Source organism: Phodopus roborovskii, unplaced genomic scaffold (genome assembly GCF_943737965.1).
Source record: "Phodopus roborovskii unplaced genomic scaffold, PHOROB, whole genome shotgun sequence".
NCBI classification, from domain to species: domain Eukaryota; kingdom Metazoa; phylum Chordata; class Mammalia; order Rodentia; family Cricetidae; genus Phodopus; species Phodopus roborovskii.
The window spans coordinates 4,789,657-4,811,927 of NW_026126480.1; the positions used below are offsets into that span (position 1 = coordinate 4,789,657).

The following is a 22,271-nucleotide window of genomic DNA, read 5'->3' on the forward strand; positions in this document are numbered from 1 at the left end:
TTCAGTGAGATTCAGTGCTTGGAATGGTGATTGGTATGTAGCTGATTCTCACAAAGCTGAAATCTAATGAAGCCACTGATAACGTTACTTTCCAGATTTTACCAAGTGGAGCAATGACTACGATAATTACGTTAGAGAGGTAATCATCATGAATCTATCGACCCAGTAAGAGAACTTTCGTTTCCCTGATGAAAGGGCCTAAAACAGTTGGTCCTCCAGTGCACCAGAGGGCCAAGCAGAAAGACGGGAAACTGCAAAAAATGAGGGGCGGGATGGACTTCCACAAGTCTCTTGGATGAGACTACTACGCAGTCCCGCCCACCCCCTCAACACCCACGCGCCTTCATGCTCAGCAGCGAGGACTGCGAGTCCCAGGATGCTATGCGGCTACACTGGTCTCGGAAAGCTTGTGGCACTTAACTCATCGCCAGTATATGGGCGCCCAAAGGGTCTCCAAGACCCCGGTTTCTTGGAGCAGTAAAGGCGGAAAGGGCTGGGGAAGGGATGAAGAGCTAAAGAGATAAGCTCTGAGTCGTTATGGAGAAGTCTGGCCCTGGGACGAGGCCCGTACTCACGGTGAAGACCCCGTAAATACAGGGTTTCACAAACAGAACAAACTACATTTCCCAGCATCCTTATGGGGAGAGAACTTCATTGTCCGAAAGCCTCTGCGCTATTCAGCACGCCTTCCGTTTCCTCTTGCTGACCCGGATCACCGAGAATATGAAGAGCCGCTGGATTTGGCGGCTCCTACGCCCTGACGGCGGTGGGTCCCGCTGGACTTCAACTCCCCACGGGTGTCTGTCACCCACCCTGCTCAGAGGTGAGACAAGAAATCGCTCAGGGAGACGATTCGGGCGGGTCGTGTCTGCTCAGGGGTACTCGAGAGTGACACACCCCCTGCCAGGCCCCGCCCACAGGCACAAAGCCACCCTTGGGGATGGGGCTTGCTGGGGGAAGGCTGATCGGAAGGGGTCTGGGTGGAAGGCTGCCTTCCTCAGAGACTTGGGCTTCCGCGTAAGGGGGCGAGGTGGGGGTTCAGGGTTTCTGTTCCATCTTATGAAGTTAATGAACGAGTGTCTTGATTTCTTTTAGTTTCCTGTTCAAATTTACTTATTTAGCCATTTTGGAGCTCAGGGTTGTGGTAGAAGGCAGCACACATTTCAGGTCAAGTGCTGCTTTATTCTCGCCTTAATTCTCCAGCCCTCTAAAAGTCACATAGTAGGCATTTTTAAGTTGAACCTATGTGTTTCCAAATATTTGGCCCCTTTGTTAGTCTGTATATCCTGGGGGATATCTTACTTTATTCTGAGAACCGTTTCCAAGACTTGCTTTTTTTTTTTTTTTTTTTCTTTTTTGTTGTTGTTTCTGTTTTTCAGTTTTTTAATTCTTTAAGGTATTCTGCAGGAAAAACAAAACAAAAAACAAACCACCACCTCCGTCTGTCCTTCCTGGATCTATTATGATAAACTGAGCCATTCGGTATTCAAACACACCTCTCCTGCCTCTTGTGTGGCTCATTTTGTTGTTACTGTTTTGTTTTTAACCTGTTCTTAATTTTATTTACACCACTGGCTCGCAGTCACGGCTGCCCTTGTAAGGCTGTTGTTTAACCACCAGGATTATTCACAAGTCTTTGGTTACATGTTTAGGTAGTTAGTATGCATACACATTCTGATGGACTTTCAACAAGGGCAAGATGGGTTCACTGGTGAAAGTGTGTACTGCACAAGCTTACTAACATGAATTTGAGTCCCTAATACCCTCCTTATAAAAGGCCCTTGCTGTGGCCATCAGCCAATTCCAGGTTCAATGAAAGCTGCATGACAGCAAGATACCTACCAAAGGCCTACTCTGACCTGTGCTTAGGTATGTGCACCTTCATACATTGTTTTGAACCTGAGGAAATAACTCAAATCTCAATTTACCTGTGTGCTTTTAGAAATATACTTTGTATATTAAATATACATTAGTTTAAAATACATCATTTTGAAAATATAACACCCTAAGTAAATGTTAATATTTTAATACAATTGTTGAATTATTCTACTTGAACCTGGGTACTCAAGTAAATAATAAGTCCTCCCTTAAAATTAGTGCATGGTCTGTGCCCCTGTTCAGTGTAACAGGTATTTATTGCATACTGTACATAAATAATTTCACTAGCCAAGCAAATCTGAAAGCTGGTCTTTATCCCATGGAAAGACCTTAGTAATTTAGTCCAATACTCTTCAAAAGTAAATGATGAAGGAATAAAAATTAGGAAAGTATGATTTGTCTAAATTTTCTCTTCAAAGTATAGCATTATTTTGTTTGTTACTAATTTCTACACTTAGCAGTACATCAGAGACATTGCAAATGTTTCCTCTAAGATCCCCAAGCCTTATGACTAGAAGTATTGAGTCATTCCCCAAGGACAGAGAGCAGGCATTTCTGTTAGTTCATTTAATTTGCCGTAGATCTCCTAAATACACAGCATGCCAGTGTGCTATAATGTAAGAATACATGCTTTAATGCGTATTCTTTTTTGAATTCCTATAGAGAAACAACAAGCTAGGACCAGCCAAAGTAACTCAGCAGGCAGAGATATTGCTACCCAAGCATGATGATGAGATTTCTAGCCTGAGACTTAGGGGATGGAAGAAGAGAACACTCCTAAAAGTTGTCCTCTGACCTCCCCACACAGTTACATGCACACTCCCACATGCATACTCCATACACAAATATACTCCACATACAAATAAATAAAAAACTAACCTATTATGTCATTGAAGTGATTCAGTTCTAAAAAACAGGCAGTAAATTAATAAAACTTGCAGCTTAGAATCAATGAACTCTATTTTATATGGCTTTTTAAAAAGTAAATACTGGCTTTTTCTAGCAGAAAGACATGTAATACAAGATAGGTCAGAGATCAGATCCTTGATGTTCAACTTAGTTTAAGTTTCTCACTGTAAACATACAAGATGAGTTTTTAAAAATAATGAAGAGAAAGATGTAAGGTTTTTATAGATACTTGGGTATCTATAAAATTTGACATCTATTGTACAGATGTCAAATGTACTTATGAATCAAATTGCTAATGGCATAGTCAGGCCAGTAATCATAACACCTTATTAGGAACATTCAGTGGCTATTCAGTTCTGTTTTTGCCTTCAAAGAGAACTGAAACACATAACCAACTCAAAGTCTTATTGCCAGAGATCCTATCAATACCCATGTCAAAGACAAAGCCACATATAAGAAATAAATGGGCTGGAAAGGTGGACCAGAGTTTGATTCCCAGCACCCACCTCAGGCAGTGCTTCTAACTGCCTGTAACTCCAGCTCCAGTGGATCCAGGTTTTTTGTTTTTTTTTTTTTTTTTTTTTTTTTGGGGGGGGGTTGTTTTTTAAGATTTATTTATTTATTTTGTATGCTGTGTTCTGCTTGCATACCAGAAGAGGGCACCAGATCTCATTAAAGATGGCTATATGCCTCCATGTGGTTGCTGGGAATTGAACTCAGCACTTCTGGAAAAGCAGCCAGTGCTCTTAACAGCCTGAGCCATCTCTCTAGGCCAGAATCCAGTTTATTTGTTTGATTTTTTGGTTTAGTTTGGTTTTGAGACAGTGCTTCTCTGTGTAAGCACCCTGGCTGTCCTGGAGCTTGCTCCATAGTCCAGTCTGGCCTTGAACTCAGAGATCCACCTATCTCCCCTCCCCCAAGTACTGGGATTAAAGGCATGTTCCGCAACCATCTCCTCCAGCACTCTTTTGTAGCCTCTACAGGCATGCACAAAAGTGACATACATTCGTGTAGACCTCTGGGTCATGACTCCTTTAGGTTTCAAAGACCGAACATTGAAAAACACAGATTACACATTACAATTCATAGCAGTAGCAAAATTATACTTACAAAGTGTCAATGAAAATAATTTTATGGTTGGGGGGGGTCACTACAACTAGAGCGACTGTATTAAAGGGTCCCGGCATTAGGAAGTTTGAGAACTACTATCATATACTTACACATAGGTATAAGTAAAAATAATAAAAATAAGTCTTACGGAATATTCCACATATTTTTCATTATACTCAGCCCCATTATAAATAGAGCCCAAGGTAGAAATGACAGTGTTGCCTGCCCATTCCGTTTATTTATCTGGTTTACTTCTCTTTAAGATTTCCTATAACTCTAGTGTCTTTATTCCTACAAAGGGTCAAATGTCTCTCTCTTCTCCCGTGGATATATTTTGAAATCACATCATAAAAACCACAACCTTAAAAGTCCAGCAGAAGTACACACCTTGTAGTCTTCTACCCAGATGGCTGAAATGGGATCCTCTGAGCCCAGCTGTTGTCTAACAGAAATCTCAATTGTTCAATTTCACCAATAAAGACCTGGGAGCCAGACGCTGGGGTGAAAGCCTGTTAGCTCAGAGAGGCAGAGAAAGCATCCAGCTGACCTTCCTCCTCTGCCAGTATCTCAGAGCCTTCTCTCTAGTACTATCTCAAACAAAACCTTCTCAAACTCCATGTCCTTCCCTTCTACTTCCCGTGCATCTCTATCATCCTGACTCCCTTATTCTGTTTTGGGTTTTTTGTGGGTTGTTTGTTTTTTGAGTCAGGGTTTCTCTATAGCTTTGGATACTGTCTTGGAACTCACTCAGGACCAGGATGGCCTCAAACTCACAGAGATCCACCTGTCTCTGCCTTCTGGGTACTGGGATTAAAGGTGTACTCCACCACGGCCAAGCTCTCTTTTTGTTCTTAATAATCCTCTGTTCAATTCCTGTCAATTGGTAGCTTTCTTCACCTCTTGACCTATGTATGGTTCACTTTATTTAACCCTGTTTACAATATTCAAGCAGAAAGCACTGGATTAAAGGTGTGTGCTAGGGCTAAGCCATACATACTACAACTAGAAACAGTTTTTCCAGTAAATAACTCAATCTCAAGGTTCACAGTGTGATCAAATATCCTGCAGCACTCAGCAGTCTGAGGCAAATGTGAACAAGTCTCTGACCCCAAAACATCAATTCACCATTGTATATACAATGCCAAACATGGTCTCTTTCATCCAACATGTATCCTTTAGAGCACCTAAAACTATGGGTACTGGGAACTCAATAGACACCAAGAACAAATGTACCCCCTACTTGTAAACAGACATTTCTCTCCTGCATGCCTGTTGCCAAGTACCTACCTGTTCCCAAATTACTCGGAGGCTTAGTATTACTTATAAATGCTCAGCCAATAACTCAGACTTATTTCTAACTAGCTCTTACATTTTAAGTTAACCCATATTGCTTATTTATGCTCTGCCACATGGCAGTACCTTTATCAACATGGTATGTTCATCTCCTGCTCCCTCTGTATCTGGCTGGCATCTCCTGACTCCTCCCTTCTTCCCATCATCCTTAGTTTGGTTGCCCTGCCCTATACTTACTGCCTGGCAAATCTTTACAGTGTACAAGAAGATTATTCCACAGCACTTATTCTCAAAGTGGTTAGTAAACTTTCTGTAAAAGGGGTGAATGGTAAATTGTAGGACCCCGAGGTACCTTGAGCAAGCCTGAACCTATGGGCTGGAACTCCTTGCCCCAAGGCTGTTGTTGGCACTCTTCCCATTTTGATAACACACACCTCATGACAACACACACCTTGTGGGGAGGAGCTAAGCCTAAAGTTCCTGTAATTTTTCCACTGTGCTGTGAGTCAGTATTTAAGCCCATTCTTTCCCCTCAATAAACGGTATTCGGCATTTGGCATTCCAACATTGCCATTGAACGAATGACCCACTGTCTTGTCTTTATTTCAATCTCTAGGCTTTTGCCCGATTCGAGTAACAGATCATAGCGCGGGCGCTACAGTAAATATTTTAGGCTGTGTGGGCTATATGGTTGAATACAACGTCTCTGTTATTGAAGCGTGAAAGCAGCCAAAGATAATAATCCCAATAACATTTTATTTATGGAAACAACTTTGAAGACTGGGTATTGGTAGCCTGATGGCAGCAGTTGACTAATGCCTAATCTAAAGGGGAACTTACAAATTAATAGTTATGCAAATATGAAAATTTTGAATGGTGTTAGAATATTACAAGGTACTTAAAAAATCCCATTAGGAGAGATCTGATCTCAGGAATCTTTGCACACTTCCCATCAGAAGAGACATTTGTGCAGAGCTCTGAAGAATGACTAGGAACAGGCAAATGAGAGCTTTCAGAACACAGACTGGGCAAAGGCTCCAAGAAGGAAAAGCAAGCAGATGGCATGTATGTAGAGTTAATATCTAAGAGCCAGAGTGCATAATAGGATGTGCAATTGGCTGTGCCTTACAGAAATTTGTTGGCAATCCCAAGGAACTGATTTTCTGATGAAGCATTCATTATTTGTTGACTGAAATCAGGAACTATACCAGTTTAACTAATGAAACCTAAGATCTAAGACATATCATACTTGCCTCTGAGCATCACTTTTCTCCATCAATAAAATGAGAATTTTAAGAATTTGGTAATAAGCATGAAAACATTAGAATGTTATGTAAGTATTCCTGATTCTTTTCTAAACTAGAATGAACTTCTAATGAGAAAATGGTAATTTAGGGTACCAAGTCATTACTCCTGCTGCAGCTGTATAGATAAACTACCGAAATCTATAGTTCTGATTTTTATTTTTTCTCTTCTACTTTGGGTGTGACACACAAAAGCACATTTTTTAAAAACCTTTTCTAGATGACACCCAGCCAAAAGAAGGCTGACTATGCTAGTTTATTTTAAAGCATGGTTCCACCTTTCCAGCTGTTTCTTTTATCTCCTTTGTTAAACACCTTTCCAGCTGTTTCTTTTATCTCTTTTGTTAAATGGAATTCAGAGGTGAGGCTTTGATATATTTTTTTTTAATAACACCTGTTTACTTCCTTCTAGTCCATAAAATCAGTGAAGGCATCAGGAGTGTCTGGCTTCAGTATATTTTGCCCTGTGCCTAGTACATGACATAGTGCTTAGTCTACATTTGTTGACTATGAAGATATTCAAGAAGAAATCACATATGCCCTATAAATTACTAGCATAAAGTAATGCCTGAAATGGAAGCTGTCATTTCAGTACCTAGATAAATAGGTACCTTTGTATAAATAGGAGACAGACAACACAAGGTGATAAAAAGAATGTGAGATTTGTAATCAAAAGAACCCAAATCAGAATCCCATTACCTGCCATTGGGTCTGAATAACCTAAAGCAAATTCCTTTGCCTTTCCTATGCTTAGTATGGTTTGGTCTAGCCTGGTCTGGTTTCAGTTTATAGCCCAGGTTAGCATCAAATTCATGATCTTCCTGCCTCAGGCTCCTGAGTGCCAGAATCACCATATCCAGCATGAGGTACCATATCCAGCTCTAGTAAGTTTTTATTTATTTGTTTGTTTGTTTGTTTGTTTTAAAATGTGATTTATACTACTACCTTGTCTTGGCAGCATGTAAGTTATCTGGTATAATACCTTGTATTTGACTACTACACTGACAGTTATTATCTTAATGTATCATAATAGTTTTATATGTGCAGAATTCATCCTCAGAGGAAATACTTAATACTAAAATTAATCAGTAATGGAGAAAAAGACTATACAGTGTCTGAGTTAAGTTTTGGGAATTTAATGAAGCAGGACCATTAGACTTCACAAATGAATGGGCTCCTATACTAACCAGTAAATGCTTCAGGACTTAAAATCAAATTCATTGATTGTGACTCACCTGTGTATCAAAGTGCTGTTGAATGACAAAACTTTTCCTGGGAGACACAACATGTATCTACTCACCCCAGGTTGGAAGCCCATTACAGACCAAAGTACAGAGAATACCAAAGTCCAACTTGGTGAACCATGAGTTTCATTGTGGTTACTTACAGGAACAAAAATTACTCAGACAGCTGTATCAGGAGCTGTCCCCACAGCCTGGGTGGCAGCTGACAAAGCTCTGAACTTGGAGCACACTGAACAGCCTGAAGGCAGCTCAAAAGGTTGAAGAATGTCCTTTCTAGGTGTCTTGATCTAAACATCCTCCAGGCAGCTCAGCTAGTTTCTGCTTCTTTGGGGCAGCTGTTCTGGTCTGAGTTGTCTTTGTAGCCTTTCTCCTCTAGTGGTCCTCTTTCGGTTCAGTTTGTTTGAATCTTCTTGGCTTTGGTTTCTCCTAGAATCATGTATGCAGCTTCCTTCCATCCAAGAGGGACTCTCCACTTGTATAGCTTACTCTGGCCAGGAAGGGTGGTCTAGTGAATCTGGTCAGTTTCAGTTACTTCCTAAAGCTGTTTTGAGTTATATACCTTCCTGCTTAAGGAGCTTCCCTGAAAGATAGAATGTTCCAGTCTTGGATGTAACTGTTACACAAGTGCCCTTATGGGTCCTGAAGAGACAGTAACATACATACATACATACATACATACATACATACATACATACATACATACATACATATGCAGCCACAGCCTCATAGGGCTTGTAGTCTGGGTCAGAAAGAAAACAGCTAACATGTTCATTGTATTAGAGCTGAAAACTGTAGGAAATAAATGATATGGGTACATAAGAAAACAAAAGTTACATTAGGTAAGAACATATACATAGAAAAGTTTTATAGCTCTCTGTAAGAAACTCTGGGCATTGAAGAAGTGGGGCAGAATCTGCTTTCTGGAAATTAGAGGTCGTGACATCCAAAGCAGTAAATATATGTTAAGTCAGTATTTAGACCAAATCTTAAAACATTTCAAATGATAAAAGAAGAAAAGGAAACATGCTGAATGCTTGCTGTGTACAGGATAGTATCAGAGACTTTCAGATGAAGAGGGTTCACAAGAGTCGGTTAATTTGAGTGAGATTACAGGACTCCTAATTAAGAAGCTAGAATTGTATTTAGAAGAGGAGAGCTTTTCAGAAGCCAATGTGTAATACCACTGTTAATTATTACAAGATAACACTCACTGTCTTCCCTTTTCAGGGTTCTTGACCACCACAACAAAGACAAGTTATGATAGGAGGCCAGTGGACATAACACCTTTAGAACAAAGAAAATTAACTTTTGATACCCATGCGTTGGTGAAGGACTTAGAAACTAACGGTGAGAAACAAGTTCTTGAAAGAAGAAAAATAGTAGCAATCATGTAATAAATTTCCAAGTCAAGACCATAGCACTGTTACCAACAATTAAGAAGGATTTTTGAAACAGAAGTACCCACCATACACTACAATGTTTTATAATCACTTAAAATTGTATTGTTGGGGAAAGATATATTGTTAAAAAAGCATTATATAAAATTACATGCACAAAAGTAATTCTGGTGAAGTAAAAACAATAGCAACAATAACATCAACAAAAACTTTTAAAGACTAATACTAAATTCTGGATGGAAGTATAAATTTTGAAGAAAAAAATATTTCCAGATATGGAAATATATTACAAGTAAATAGCTGATTGACATTGCAGAATGGTATTCAAAAATACTAAATCTACTTACTGAAATTCTAGATAGCCCTAAATGATAAAAAGTTCTTAGGAATAAATAAAAGGTTAGTAATTCTATAGAAAAATAGGCAAAGGCTATGTAAAAAAGCAGTACACAGAAAAATAACAAAAACGTACATGGAGGTGCTTAATTTCACTATCAAGTACGAATTGAAGTACAAATGAAAATAACACCACTGTATTGCCAATTATATAATCACTATCTAAAAAGACTAGAATTGTTCAATTATGTTGTAGATGTAGTTACATTAGGAATTACAGAGTACTTTTTGTAGCATTGTCTTGTATATTTCATTGTAACTGTCTTAAATATAATAGTTGAAATGTTGAAAGCGTTTTAGCTGTCTCTTCTGCTAGTGATGTACATGGTTTTAACATTTAGATTTACTTGTTGTATACAGGATTTGACAAGACACAAGCACAGACAGTTGTATCAGTACTAAGTAAATTATCAAATGTCAGCCTGGATACTATCTATAAGGAGATGGTGACTAAAGCTCAACAGGTAATATGTTCATTTTTTTTAATCACCCTGGTACTTTCATTAGGTAATCTTTTCCAAGGAAGGAGGAAAGGAAGAATTTGAAAGGCCTTTCACAGAATCTGTCTAGAAACGTTAGAATTGGAGTGTCCCTAACAAGAGTACAGTGATACCAAGACCAGAATGTAGTCATCTTCCCTTGTTCAAGATAAATGTAGTATTTCAATCATGAGATGGTGGTAGACTTTAATGAAACAACTTTTTCCCCTGGAAAACCCTCCAAAGTAGAAGGGCTAGCCTTTCTATATGACACATTTACTGTTTTTATGTGTGCATGGTTAATCTTCACAGACTTTGAAAGCTAGAAGGGACAAACATGTCTAGAAAAGACTTTCTAAATTACCTAGCTAAAATGTTAAAATCTGACTGAATATGTAAATATATTTATTTATTTACTTACTTACTTATTTATTTATTTAAGTGGTGATGGCATACACATTTAATCCCAGCACTCACAAGGCAGAAGCAGGCGGATCTCTGAGCTCAACGCCAGCCTGGTCTACAGAGTGAGTTCCAGGACAGCCAGGACTACAAAAGAACCTCTATCTTAGGAAAAGAAAATCTTTTAAGCATTATTTATTGGAGGTGGAGGCACAGGCATGGAGGTTAGCTTGTAGGAGTTGGTTCTCCTTCCACCATTTGAATCCCAGGGATTAAACTTGGGTTATAAATCTGGCAGTGCACATGCTTACCCACTGAGCCATTTTGCTAACCTATGCATGAGTTGAGTAATTTTTAAGACTTTCCATATTTTGATGATAATTGATAAAAATCAGTAAGATATTGAACTGTTTAAAAATCTGTTTTATTTTTATGTTTATTTTAGTTTTTCCACATTTAGTCTCTTTTTTCTTCAGGTGGTTATTTCAAAACACAGATGTAAAAATTAGGATTTATTTTAATCCCAGCACTTTGAGGCCAGCCTGGGACAGCTAGGGCTGTTACACAGAAAAACCCTATCTTGAAAAAATTGGGACTTCTTACATAAAATTATAATCTACTTCATGGAATTTAATTATTTTTAAGGGTTACAGAAAATCAAAAGCTCTTAAAAATACTACAATCCTTAATTAGAAATTGAAACACAGATCTCTTATATTTAACTTGCCTTTCAATTTTGCATTATTTTAGCTTATCTTATTTCAGGATCATCACAGGTGAGTAATTAACTGGGGGAAAAAAGTCAAGCATTTCATTAATAACCCCAAAGCTCTGATCTATCCTCAAGTAATCTAGCCAAAGGAGCTATTAATATTTTCAACAAAATAACTTCCTATTAAATTTTAAGTCTGCTTTTTATGCAAGCATGAATTAAAACTATGATTTGAGGAATATTCCTGCTGCCAGAACCACTTAATCCTACATATTAAAAGTAGCATAAGTGTAAAAATGTTACTATGAAACTTTTGACTTTTTATTTATTTATTTTTGGAGTGTAGTGGGTTTTTGGCTTTTTTATTACTATTATTAAGTTTAGTTGTTTTTTAAATTTTGGCTTTTTAAAATTACTGGCTTGTGATGTTAAAAATAACTCTGGCATCCAGGAACCTAACCCCAACTCTGGAACAAAAGAAAGCATAAAGATGATATGAAGGATACCATATGATCCTTTCAGAAAGAGCCACTGTAAGTCTGCCAAGACTGAAGACTCCACGGACAGTAGGACAGTCACACATACAATAGATGTGGCTACTTATAATGGATTACAGCTTCACGTTTAAAATTTTTGGAGATAGGCACTTGTGTTATTTTGATATTTCAGATATGTGGGTATCATGTGTGTTTTTTATTTAACTAGTAATTATACCTGTTAGGATGTTGACACATTCTTTTAAAATTCCATAAAACAATTCAAAATTAAAAGGATACTACCATTCCATACATCACTAGGTTATTTTATTTTATTTTCTAGGAAATAACAGTCCAACAGCTAATGGCTCATTTGGATTCCATCAGGAAAGACATGGTCATCCTAGAGAAAAGTGAATTTGCAAATCTGAGAGCAGAGAATGAGGTGATAGAATTTTTAAGTTTGTATTAATGATAAAAATGTAATAAATCTCACAAGTATGCTACTTAGTAAATAGTGAGACCAAATAATATTGTATATTACAAATTTTTAGTCACTGTTTAAAGCTGGGTTTGGTGATGCACTTAGGAAGCAGAGGCAAATGGATCTCTGTGTGATTGAGGCCAGCTTGGTCTACATAGCACATTCCAAGCCAGCTAGAACTACAAAGTGAGATCCTGTCACAAAAACCAAAACACAATTCACTATTTTAGCCTTACCTAATCTTTATCTGTAAACTAATTTCTTGCATACTAAGTACGTATTGTAAGTTGTTTATGTGAAATCACATAGGAGAAAAATTTGAGCTACAATATAAATTTTCTAATATAGTTTGTCATATATATTATCTTTAAAACTGGAAGTACTGTGATGGTCTCCATTTTATTTAATGTTGTCTTTGTCACTATGAGAAAAAATATATTTAAAATATTTATTACTTTAAAGTTCTGTTTATATGTAAGTGGCTATGGGTATATGGGTATGGGTGCCAGAAGAGGGCAACAGACCCTGTGGAGTTGGATTTTAACAGGCAGTTGTGAGCAATTGGACATGATTAATAGAAACTGAACTCAGGCCCCCTAGAAAAGCAGTAAACACTCTTAACCACTGAGCCATCTCTGCAGACTCCCAAAATGTTTCTTTGTAGTTAAATCAGAAATAAGTTCTTCATTAGCTTAAAGTTAAAGATTAATTGGGGGGGCACTTTGGGATGGAAGAGGAGGAAGGCTGTAAAGGTACTTTGTGGTACCTATAGAGGTCAGAGAGGGTATCAAATCCCCTGAAACTGGAGTTACAGACAGCTAGTGAGATACCAGATGAAGGCATTGGGAATCAAGTTCAGGTCCTGGACTAGAAGCAAGCAGTCTGGACCACTGAGCTTTGTCTCCAGCCCTAGCTTAAATATTTTTAAATTTAAATAAACAAATCATTTTAGAGATAGAATCTAAACACCAAAACTAATTTTTCTACCTAATATATATTTAATGAGTACAGTGGTATGTTAGTTGTTTACTTTTTAAAATCATAATTCTGTATTAAAAACCCAGAGATATACTTTTGCTAATCTAAGTTTTTAAACTTTTCAAGTAATTCTAGGGACTTTTAGATTGATGCTAATTGTTACCTCTTTTACACCTAGAAAATGAAAATTGAATTAGATCAAGTTAAGCAGCAGCTGACCGTAAGTGAAATTTATTCCACTTATTTCAGAACAAATACCCACTACAAGATCATTTTTAAAAATACTGATTTTCTTTAAAGCATGAAAGCAGTCGAATCAGAGCTGATAATAAGTTGGACATCAACCTGGAAAGGAGCAGAGTAACAGACATGGTAATGTGTTTTTTAAAACAATTAATTACATTCATTTTTTTGTATATGTGCATTTGTGTGCACATACTGGTAAAGGTTAAAGGAGTGATTTATAGGAGTTAGGTCCATGTAGGTCCTAGGGATAGAACTCAGATATTCAAGCTTGGCAGCAGGTGCCTTAGCTACTGAGCTACCATCTCACCAGCCCCAGTAATGTCCTTTTTTTTTTTTTTTCAAGTATATATGTTGTGTGTCCATGTGTGGTGGCTATCTACATGTGAGTGCAGATGCCCTAGTAGGCCAAAAGGGTCAGGTCCCTTGGAGCTGGTATTGTATACTGTCATGAGCTGCATGATGTGGGTGCCAGAAATCAAACTGAGGTCCTCAGGAAAAGCAGCAAGTCCTCTTAACGGCTGAGCCATTTTCCCAGACCCTCCAGTAATGTGCTCTTAGAGGAAATTTTTGTTATTTATTCCTTTTTAAATTACTTATAATCTCTTTTCATTGCTGTTGTTGTTGTAACACATGTAAGGAGGGGAGACACCTTCACAGAGTAAGTTCTGTCCTTCTCCTACTTGTGGGTTTCAGGGGTCCGACTCAGGTTGAGGCTTGGGTGGCCAGTGTCTTTCTCCACTGAGTGATCTTGCTGCCCCTTTTATTTCTGTTAACTTTCTGGCTTCATATCCTTTAGTTCACAGATCAAGAAAAGCAACTTATGGAAGCAACCAATGAATTTACCAAAAAGGTAAGGTTAATATGTAGAAGTCTCTCTTCCTCTTGTTTCATGTTCCTTGCTTGTATGACCACTTTTATATGCATCAGTCTGTAAGCTTGGACTTTAAATACCTAGCCTGTAGACTCTGATGTCATCACAGCTGTTATATTTGCCAGCACTCTAGGGAAAGCTGCCCCTTGGAAGTGGGGTTACATGAGCTGCAATCTTAGAGTAAGAATGAAAGCTTCCCAGGGCTAGAGAGATGAGTGAACATACTACACTCACAGAGGACTAGAATCTGGTTCCCAGCACTCCATCAAGCAGCTCACAACCACCATACTCCTGTTCCGGGGGATCACATGCCTGATGCCTCCAGCACACACACACACACACACACAAAATTTAAAATAAAACAAATCTCTAAAAAAAATGAGTTAAGGATTGAGCATGATAGCACATGCTTTTAATCTCAGCACTTTGGGAGGCAGAGATGGATCTCTTGAGTTCAAAGTCAACCAGAGCTACACAGTGAGATTCTGTCTTGAAAATAACACCCCTCAAAACAATTTATAATTAAAAAAAAAGTTTCAATTAAAAAAAGAAAAGAAAAAGAAAATAGCACCCCTCCCCCAAAAAATAATTTACTTTTTCATGACATACTTATGAAAACTTATTTTTATAGAAACAGTAGTTACTTTTATTAAAAAAAAACAAAAATTCAATATTAAGCAAAGCCTAGATTTAAATAAACATTTTTAAAATTATTAAATCATACTAAATATTTAATATTTATTACGTGCACTTGTGTTTGTTAATGAATTTAATCTTCAGGTCAGGTCAGCCTCTGTAATTAGTATTATTTCTACTTTAGCAGTTTGGAAAATGACCAAAAAAAAAAAGGTTAAAATCACATAACCAATAGTTGATAGAGTTGAGATAAGCACACAGATTCTAGGGACTGGAGAGATGCCCCAGCACTTAAAAGCACTGGCTTCCCTTCCAGAGAACCCAAGTTCAATTCCAAGCACCCACATGGCACCTCACAACTATCTTTAACTCCAGTTTGAGGGGATCTGATACCCTCACACAGACATACATGCAAGCAAAACACCAATGCACATGAAATAAAAATAAATGATTTTCTAAAAAGAACACAGATTCTAATCCAAATGTCCTATGTAACCCCAGAAGTCAGGACTGCCATGAGTTTTAAGCCAGGCTGAGCTACTATGTACTCTCCTGTCTCAAATAAAGAACCCAGGCTCTAAACCCTGCACTTAAAGGTCCTGTTACATTCTCAATAATCCTGTAATATAATCGTAAAGTAATAAGTAAACTCTAGCTTTCTGATTTAGCTTCATCCTTATAAAGTTCTCTTGCTCAGAATTTTTTAAACAAATAATCTTGAGTTTAAGAATTTTCTATTTCTTAGTTTCCCTTTTTTTTCAAACAAGCCTTTTTTAAAAAATGTTATTTTATGTGCATTGGTGTTTTGCCTACATTTATGCTTGTATGAGGGTGTCAGCTCACTTTGAGGTGGATTACAGATAATTTTGAGCTACCATGTGGGTTCTGGGAATTGAAGTTGGGTCCTTTGCAAGAGCAGCCAGTGCTCTTAACCACTGAGCCATCTCTCCAGCCCCTCTTGCTCAGAATTTAGTAAAAGGAAAGAATGCCTGTGTTCTTTGAAGAATCCATTTTCTTATACTTCTTGGCCAAAGAAAGTAGATAATTAAGGAAATGAGCTAATTATCTCTCAGCTAATTTCTGAGCTTTGTCCCCTATATATGTAAAGTTACTCACTAGGCATAAGGCAATTCCTTTTACATCCATATTATAAAATTGGATGATCTTTTTTGGCAAAATATATTTAAAATAGGTCTTTAAGTTTAAAGTGTTAATAATATTCCAGTGACTTTTAAATGATAGGTCTGGAACTAAAATGTTTACTTCTTAGTTTATCATATATCTTTAGATCTCAGATATCATAGGATCTTTTTAGTAGACTATGCCCAGTATTGAATAATTCAAAAATTATCTCCAGGTATGAAATTAGAGGAATGTTTTGTCACTTACTATTAAGACTTTTTTAAATGAACTATTAGCATACAATTAAAGGTTTTAATATAAATGATTTTATTCATAATTCATAGGAACAAAAATAATAATTCTGTTTATTCTGATTTGCTACAGGATACCCAAACCAAAAGTATTATTTCAGAGACCAGTAATAAAATTGACACTGAAATTGCTTCCTTAAAAACACTGATGGAGTCCAACAAACTTGAAACAATTCGCTATCTTGCAGGTAAGTCTGTCAGAGAAAGGAATTTCTGACAGTGAATTTTTGGATCTGTTGGTTCCTACCTGTCAGGATAACCATGCCAGGACAGAGGGAAAAAAAGAAGCTAAAATACTATATTTCTTGATATCCTGTTTTGCTTAACAAAGGTTCAGGATTGATGTTTGTCAGGCAACTAGGCAGTTCATTTAGAGAAAAAGGTGTCTGGCTATCAAGAAAATAAACCCAAAAACAAAATGGTAAAAGTAATTGGGTAAATTCTACAATAAAAAAATTCACTTTATTGTAAAGATTTGAATGGTGTTAGAAAGATCACTAAAGTAGATACAGGCTGTTACGTGCATACTTTTATAAGGACACACACCTTGTTGCTATGTACATTTGAAAATTTGGAGTCAGAGTTACACCTATTTTAAATGTGTGTATTAACAAAATACTGTAAAAAAAAAAAAAAAAAAAAAAAAAAAAAAAAAAAATCCTGACCAAAGTAGTTTTCTAGCCAGCTACTGTTTTGTGGTGATATGGAAAGTTAGAAGATGGAGTCAGCCCTCAACTGATACATAGCCTCCTTTCTAAACTATGAAGACTCTGTTTTTTATCTTGTAACATTAAATTCCTACTTAAAATTCAGATTAAAAAGTAATTCTAAAGCTAGGCTTTGAAAACCCCTACTCTAGAAAAGTCTGTAGAACTTGAACTTAACTGTAATGGTAAGGGAAATTACAAACAGCCATTTGTAATATTCATTCTCTTCTAAAATCAGTCCTCAAACAACAAAGGGATGGTTTCAAATTCTAGTTAATATTCTCTGAATATTTACTTAAAATATCATAGTTGAGCTGGGTGTTGGTGGCACATGCCTTTAATCCTAGTCCTAGGGAGGCAGAGGAAGGAGGATCTCTATGAGTTCAAGGCCAGCCTGGTCTACAGTGCAAGTTCCAGGACAGGCTTCAAAGCAATACACAGAAACCCTGTCTTGAAAAACCAAAAGAGAAAGAAAAAAAGAATACCACAGTTAAAAACAAACATAGGTTAACAAAAATACGTAGTTACCCTCCAAGTTGAAATGGTGACATTTTCCAAAAAGTTTTCCTTCAGCACTTTAGATCTACAAGGCAAATCTAATAGACTTAGTAGTAGCAAAAGAAATAGCAAATTAGCAATTGTTTTAAAAAAGATTTTCCTGGGCCTGGAGAGAAGGCTCAGTGGTTAGGGGCACTGTTTGTTCTTTTAAAGGATTACCAGCACCCACATGTCAGCTCACAGCCATCTGTAATTCCGGTTCCAGGGATCCAGTACCCTTTTCTGGCCTGCACAGGCACAAAGCACATACATGGTTCACAAACATACATGTAAAATACACATATACATAAAAATAAATAAGTAATAAAGACTTTACTAAGTCACCCTTTCTTTTTTTGACTGAGATTTAGAACCAATAATACTAAGGCATTTTCTCCTTCCTCCTCCTTTAAATATATTTTTACACTGTTATTGGTAAGCATTTTAGGAAGCCACAATTACATATTTTTAAATAAGTAGGAAGATATGGCATGAATGGATCTATTTGTCCTAGAATACCTGAGATGTTGCTAATAAAACAATAAGGTCCCATTTATTGAAGATACACAAATACCAGGCATGGTAGGATTTGGCTTTCAAATTGCCTCCCAAGTATCTGGAAATATAGGCACATGCCATCTGTGCCCAGAAACCTCAACTGAAAAAATGTCTCCATAAGGTCAGCCTGTATGTAGGCAAGCCTTTGGGGAGTTTTCTTGATTAATGATTGATGTGGGAGGACTTAGCCCACTGTGGTAATGCCACTGGCCTCTGGACAGGCTAAACACGGGCTGAGTATGCTAGTAAATAAGGTGGTTTCTGCTTGAGTTCCTGTCTCCAGGTTCTTGCCTTGAGTTCCCATCCTGACTTCCCTCAGTGAAGGGATTATTTTACCTGAGAGTGTAAGATAAAATAAACCCTTTCCTTCCCAAGCTGCTTTAAGTATGTTGTTTATTACTGTAATAGAAACCCTAAGACATAATGCTAGTAACTGTGAAGTACTGCTTACATTTGCTGACATGACACCTATATTTTTAAATTATTTTCATTTCGACTCTCTAAAATACAGGAAGCTATTGATGTAAGTCTTGCCTAACAAGTGCCTTTTTATCTCTAGTTTAGTTTTCTAGGGAATAAAGAACATAGGATATAAATTTGATTTTCTTTGTTTCTGTTCATTTAATTATTATTTTACCACCCGAAATTAAACTATAACTTGTAACTAGCTTCTTTCTTTCCACAGCCTCAGTGTTCACTTGCTTGGCAATAGCATTGGGGTTTTATCGGTTCTGGAAGGAATAATTGACACTCTTCCTGTTGCTGCTGATCACTCCATAGACTGTACTTGCTACAAATTCTTCAAAGTACTTATGGACTAAATAGAAGTGTTTGGGTATTTTATTTTTAGGTTTATGACTTCATTATGTTGAAAAGCTGTCTCCCAAAGCCTGGTTTGAGATAGAAGAGCATTTTGTCCTTATCCTTTTGATGACTACAGCAACATTGCATTTGAGCTTTTTGTTTTGCAAATGAAGTAGGATTCGTTATCGGAGTGCATACTTGAAAACAATTCCATGGACTACATACTTACTGGATTTTACTTCCCTGTTTATTATTGCAGTTAGATTTTTTTATATAAAATAATACAAAGTTGGTTGGATTTTCTAAGGGACTTCCTACATAAGTGTTTTTCTTTTTTTAGTGAATAATAAATTTTAAAATAATGTGTATCTCATTGCAAATGTGTTAAATTAATATTGAAATCTATAGATACTCTGATTATTATGTATGTCTTTTTAATTTTTCATATGTACAGAAAATTGAGAAGTGGGTTTTGTGTTTTGTTTTGTGCAAATTTTTCTTTGGGCTGCCAGCTCAAAAAAAAAAAAAAAAAAAAAAGACACAGAAGCCTATTAACTAAGAAAGCTCAGCCTTAACTTAGGCTTGTTCATAATAATTTTTTTATTTTAAATTTGAAACAAGCTTGTTTTACATATCAATCCCAGTTCCCAAACCCTCCCATCCTTCCCTGTTCCCCTGTTCCCCCCACCAACCCCCATCCCATCCCCTTTCTCCTCCCCAGGGAGGGTGAGGCCTTCCATGGAGAGTCTTCAAAGTCTGAAATATCATTTGGAGCAGGACCCAGGCCCTCCTGCATGTGTCTAGGGTGAAAGAGTAACCCTCTATGGGGAATGGGCTCCCCAAGTCCATTCATATATTAGGGATAAGTACTGATCCATTACCAGAGGCCCCATAGACTGCCCAGTCCTCCTAACTAACACCCATGTTCAGGGGGTCTGGGACTGTCCTTTGCTGATTTCCAGCTATCATACTAGAGTCCACGAGCTCCCCCTTGTTCAGGTCAGCTGTTTATGTGGGTTTCCTCAGCCTGGTCTTTACCCCTTTGCTCACCACTCCTTTCTCTCTGCAACTGGATTCTTGCTTAAATTAACCCTGTCTTAATCTACGCTCTTTTACATGGCTTAGTTACCTTTATTCTGTACCTGTTTCCTTCCTGGCTGGTGAATTTTATTCTTCTCCAAGTCCTCTCTCTCTCTCTCTCTCTCTCTCTCTCTCTCTCTCTCTCTAAGAAGTTCCACCTAACCTCTTCCTGCCTAGCTAATGGCCATTCAGCTCTTTATTAAACCAACCACAGTGACACATCTTCACACAGTGTAAAGGAATATTCTGCAACATTTTTGTTTGTTTGCTGCTACCGGGGATTGAGCCTAACACTTAATGGCATGCTGGCTGACCAGATAGATGTTCTACTGCGACCTCTGTTCCCCAGCACTCTCTCTGACCTCTCAAAACTACTTTACAGTAATACATTTCAGGTTCATTACATGAAACACTTCCTCAATAAATCATTTAAATTCAGCATACATCTCATATATATATATATATGAGATGTACATACATACACACATATATACACATGTATATATTACTATGTATGCCATATATGTAGTACCATATATTCCATATATACATAACACACACACACACACACACACACATAACATCTCAAAGAGAGTTGGGGATTGGAACCTCCTGAACAAAAAAAAAAAAAAAAAAAAGGAAATTCAAATTTATATTGTTGTCCTTTGTTGTTATCCAGTCTTCTACATTTTTCTTGGTTTTTGTTTTGGGGGTTTTTGTTGTTTGGGGGTATGTGTATGTATACAGATGTACATGCATGTGGAGGCCACACATCATCATTGGGTATCTTCTCATTCATTCTGTGTCTTAGTTGTTTGAGATATAATCTCCTCTCTTTCTCTCTCCTTTCCTTCCTCCCTCCTTCCCTCTCTCCTCCCCCCCCTCCCCCTTTCCTCTTTCTCCCTCTCCCTTCCTCTACTCTTTCCCCCTTCTCCCACTTCCACCCCCCAAAACTTGGAGCTTAGCATTTCAGCTAAACTGTCAAACCTCAAGAATTCATCTGTCCCTGTCCCTGTCCGCCAGTGCTGGCATTACAGACACAGGCTATATGCCCAGGTTTTACAAGGGTGCTATGCATGCAAGCTCAGGTGCTTCAAGCACTTTATACTTTGAGTCATCTCTCCATCCTCTCCATATAATTTTTTTTTTTTACATCTTAGTTCTCTATCCAGATTAAAAATGCTAAACATTTCACAAGATTTCATAATGCCTTGGCAAAAGCTTTTTAAGAACCAACAAATTTAATTCAAAATAATAACTGCCAATTTTTAAGATACAAACCATAGAGGACATAAAAGGTATTTTGGTATCTCTTTATTTGAAAAAGAGACTCATGTAGTCCTGGCCAGCCTCAAATGGACTATAACCAAGAATAATCTTGAACCTCCCAAGTGCTACACTTACAAGCATGTGCTACCATGCCCATTTTATGTGATGCTGGATATTGAAGCTAGAGTTTCATGCATGCTAGGCAAGCACTTTTCCAACTGCTCTCCACCCCCATCCCAGTCAAACCATTTTTACCACTTGCTTACAGATTTTGATTAGCCTAATTTGATCTCATCAATCAGGTTCTTGGGACCAACAGATCCTGATGACACCAGGTTAAAATAGCCATCATGCAGCTTGCTGGCTCCCCATAAGAAGAAAGAGGAATAGAATGGGAATGTTTAGGAACAAAGTCAAAACCACAGCTGTTTCTTGGTCAACGAAAAACAAAGTCTCTAAATTCAAGGGATTATTGGGAAAAGGAGAAAACAAGCCATGTGCTTTCATCCTGCTGTATCAACATCTTAACTAAAGGCAGACTTGTGAGACAGAATATTTAAGGGGCATTCTTGGCAAAGGTCTAGCTCGGGCTTTTTTTGCAAGAGTAGATTTTTACTCATGTAAAGCCTTTGAGTGACATTTGGTAGTTGTAAGTAAAGCTGTTCTGTGTAAAAACTTAATTAAAAAAAAAATTCTTCCTAGTCTAGATGCTCTGTAGAAATTAAGTCATTTGAATAAATAGAATGTTTTGTCAGGATGGGTGAGTGAGTTTAGGTGCATATATGCATGCACATGCATCTGGAGACAGTCACTGTGGAGCCCAGCTGCCTACACATTCATAGTACTCTTTCCCCAGTCTCCTAAATGCTGGATTTATAGGAATGCACTGTAATACCTGACAAAGAACAAAACTCTTAAATTAATAGTGGTACATAGCACTTTCTAGACAGTAAAAGAAATACAATTTTAGCCGGGCATGGTGGTGCACACCTTTAATCCCAGTACCTGAGGGTCAGAGGAAGGTGGGTGTCTGTGGGTTTGAAGCAACCTGATCTACAAAGGAAGAAT

General features: G+C 37.5%; 1 protein-coding gene across 2 annotated transcripts; it reads left to right on the top strand.

Annotated features, from left to right (window-relative positions):
- The first annotated feature begins 695 nt into the window (after positions 1-695).
- Ccdc90b (coiled-coil domain containing 90B) lies at positions 696-19,222 on the top strand. 2 transcript variants are annotated; one of them, XM_051192245.1, is made up of 9 exons: positions 696-823; positions 8,966-9,085; positions 9,892-9,995; positions 11,944-12,045; positions 13,241-13,282; positions 13,363-13,434; positions 14,105-14,158; positions 16,322-16,436; positions 18,736-19,222. In XM_051192245.1, exons 1-9 carry the CDS (start codon positions 724-726, stop codon positions 18,792-18,794), a joined length of 768 nt encoding a protein of 255 aa, XP_051048202.1. In that variant the 5' UTR covers positions 696-723; the 3' UTR covers positions 18,795-19,222. The 2 variants fall into 2 exon arrangements, with proteins under 2 accessions (XP_051048202.1, XP_051048203.1); XM_051192246.1 differs by lacking the exon at positions 11,944-12,045.
- The last annotated feature ends 3,049 nt before the right edge of the window (positions 19,223-22,271 follow it).